The sequence below is a fragment of the Carlito syrichta genome, unplaced genomic scaffold, assembly GCF_000164805.1.
Source record: "Carlito syrichta isolate Samal-C Ts95f unplaced genomic scaffold, Tarsius_syrichta-2.0.1 Scaffold308154, whole genome shotgun sequence".
NCBI lineage: Eukaryota > Metazoa > Chordata > Mammalia > Primates > Tarsiidae > Carlito > Carlito syrichta.
The window spans coordinates 143,037-144,576 of NW_007252250.1; the positions used below are offsets into that span (position 1 = coordinate 143,037).

The following is a 1,540-nucleotide window of genomic DNA, read 5'->3' on the forward strand; positions in this document are numbered from 1 at the left end:
CCACCCACCCACCCAGGACTGAGGATGGAGGGCCCTGGGGTGAGGGGAGGAGGGGGCCCAGTTCCGTGCTGAGTGAAACCGGCATGCCAGGCCCCACCAGATGCAGCACCCCAGAAGCCAAGGGAACCTTCAGGATGGCAAAAATGTGAGCCTTCCCCTCCTGCCCCCACCCAGTCTTGCTGTGTGGCCCCCTGCAAGTCCCTGCCCCCCTCTGGGCCTTAATCCTCCCAGTGGGATATTCAGACAGGTGAACAGTCTAAAGGTATGACGAGGTTTGTGCAGGAAACAGAGAAAGTCCAGGCCCCAGTCCCTCTCCCCTTAAGATGGAGCTGCTGCTGGCCACCCCTGGGAACAGGGGTGTCCAGTAGGGTGACCAGCCATCCCAGTTTGCCTGGCACTGAGCCAGGAGCCCCCACATACATGCTCCAGGCATGAACCCTGGTGCTGTGTGACTTGAGCACGTGGCTGCCCCTCTTCGGGCCCCTGCCGCCTTCTCTGTGAAACATGTCACTGAGATGGAACCCTCTTTTTGTGGCGCTGTGACCTGTAGAGCCTAGCAGGTGATATGGGGGAGCCAAATATGATGGCACCCCCAAATTGGTGGGAGATGGATGGGACACAGGATTTTCAGGGCTAAACCCAGGAAAGTCTCAGGGGGCTTGGTCAAACCAAGAAGAGCTAGTTGCTCCAGTATCCAAAGGCCCCTGGACACTGTCCTCACTGCAACCTCGACGTCCTGGGCCAAGGGTTGGGAAGAGGAAAGCTGAGTCTTTGTAGTATCATTAGGGTCCCTTGATCCAGCCATGCCTGAGGCAAGCCAAGCCCTAGACTTTGTAGTTACGGGAGCCAGTAAGACTCCTTTCTGCCGAATCCAGTTTGGGCTGGGACTTCTGTCTTTTCCAACAGAAAGATGCTTAAATAGTACAGCTGGGGGCTTTCTCAGGACCACAGAGAATATGAGAAATAGAAAATTGAAGTCCTGCTGGGCTCAGTGGCTCACACCTGTCATCCCAGGGAGGCTGAGGTGAGAGGATTGCCTGAGCCCACGGGTTCAAGATCAGCCTGGGCAAGTTGGCAAGACTGCATCTCTACCATAAGTCAAAAAATAAGCCGGTACGGAGACACACGCCTGTGGTTCCAGCTCCTTGGAAGGCTGAGGCGGAAGGATCGCCTGAACCCGGCAGGTTGAGGCTGCGGTGGCCGTGACCGTGCCACAGCCCTCCAGCCTGGGCGACAGAGTGAGACTCCGACTCAAAAACAAAAAAGAAAAAGTCCCATCTGGGCTCCCAGGCAGGCACCCACCGCCAGCTTGGCCTGGCGCTCGCGCTCCTTCTCGGTCCTGAAGCGCTGCTGCTCAGCTCTCTCGGCCCGGCGTCGCTCCTGGGGGCGGGCGAAGAATGAGGGGCTGCCTGCCGAGACGCCCCCTGCCTCCCACCCCTCCCCAGGGCAGGTGACCCGCGGAGAAACTCCCCAGAGTCTCAGCCTCCGTTCCATCCCGGGGAGAAACCAGTGTCCCCACGTCCCGAGACCCCAGGGATGG

At 59.0% G+C, this 1,540-nt stretch overlaps 1 protein-coding gene across 1 annotated transcript in view; it reads right to left on the bottom strand.

The window, feature by feature from the left end:
- The window catches only part of TNNT1 (troponin T1, slow skeletal type), a 10,374-nt gene that overhangs the window by 3,095 nt on the left and 5,739 nt on the right, over positions 1-1,540 (bottom strand). Inside the window, exon 6 of the mRNA XM_021716078.1 lies at positions 1,297-1,380. Within this exon, the coding sequence (XP_021571753.1) occupies positions 1,297-1,380 (84 nt within the window). The remainder of the gene's footprint in view (positions 1-1,296; positions 1,381-1,540) is intronic.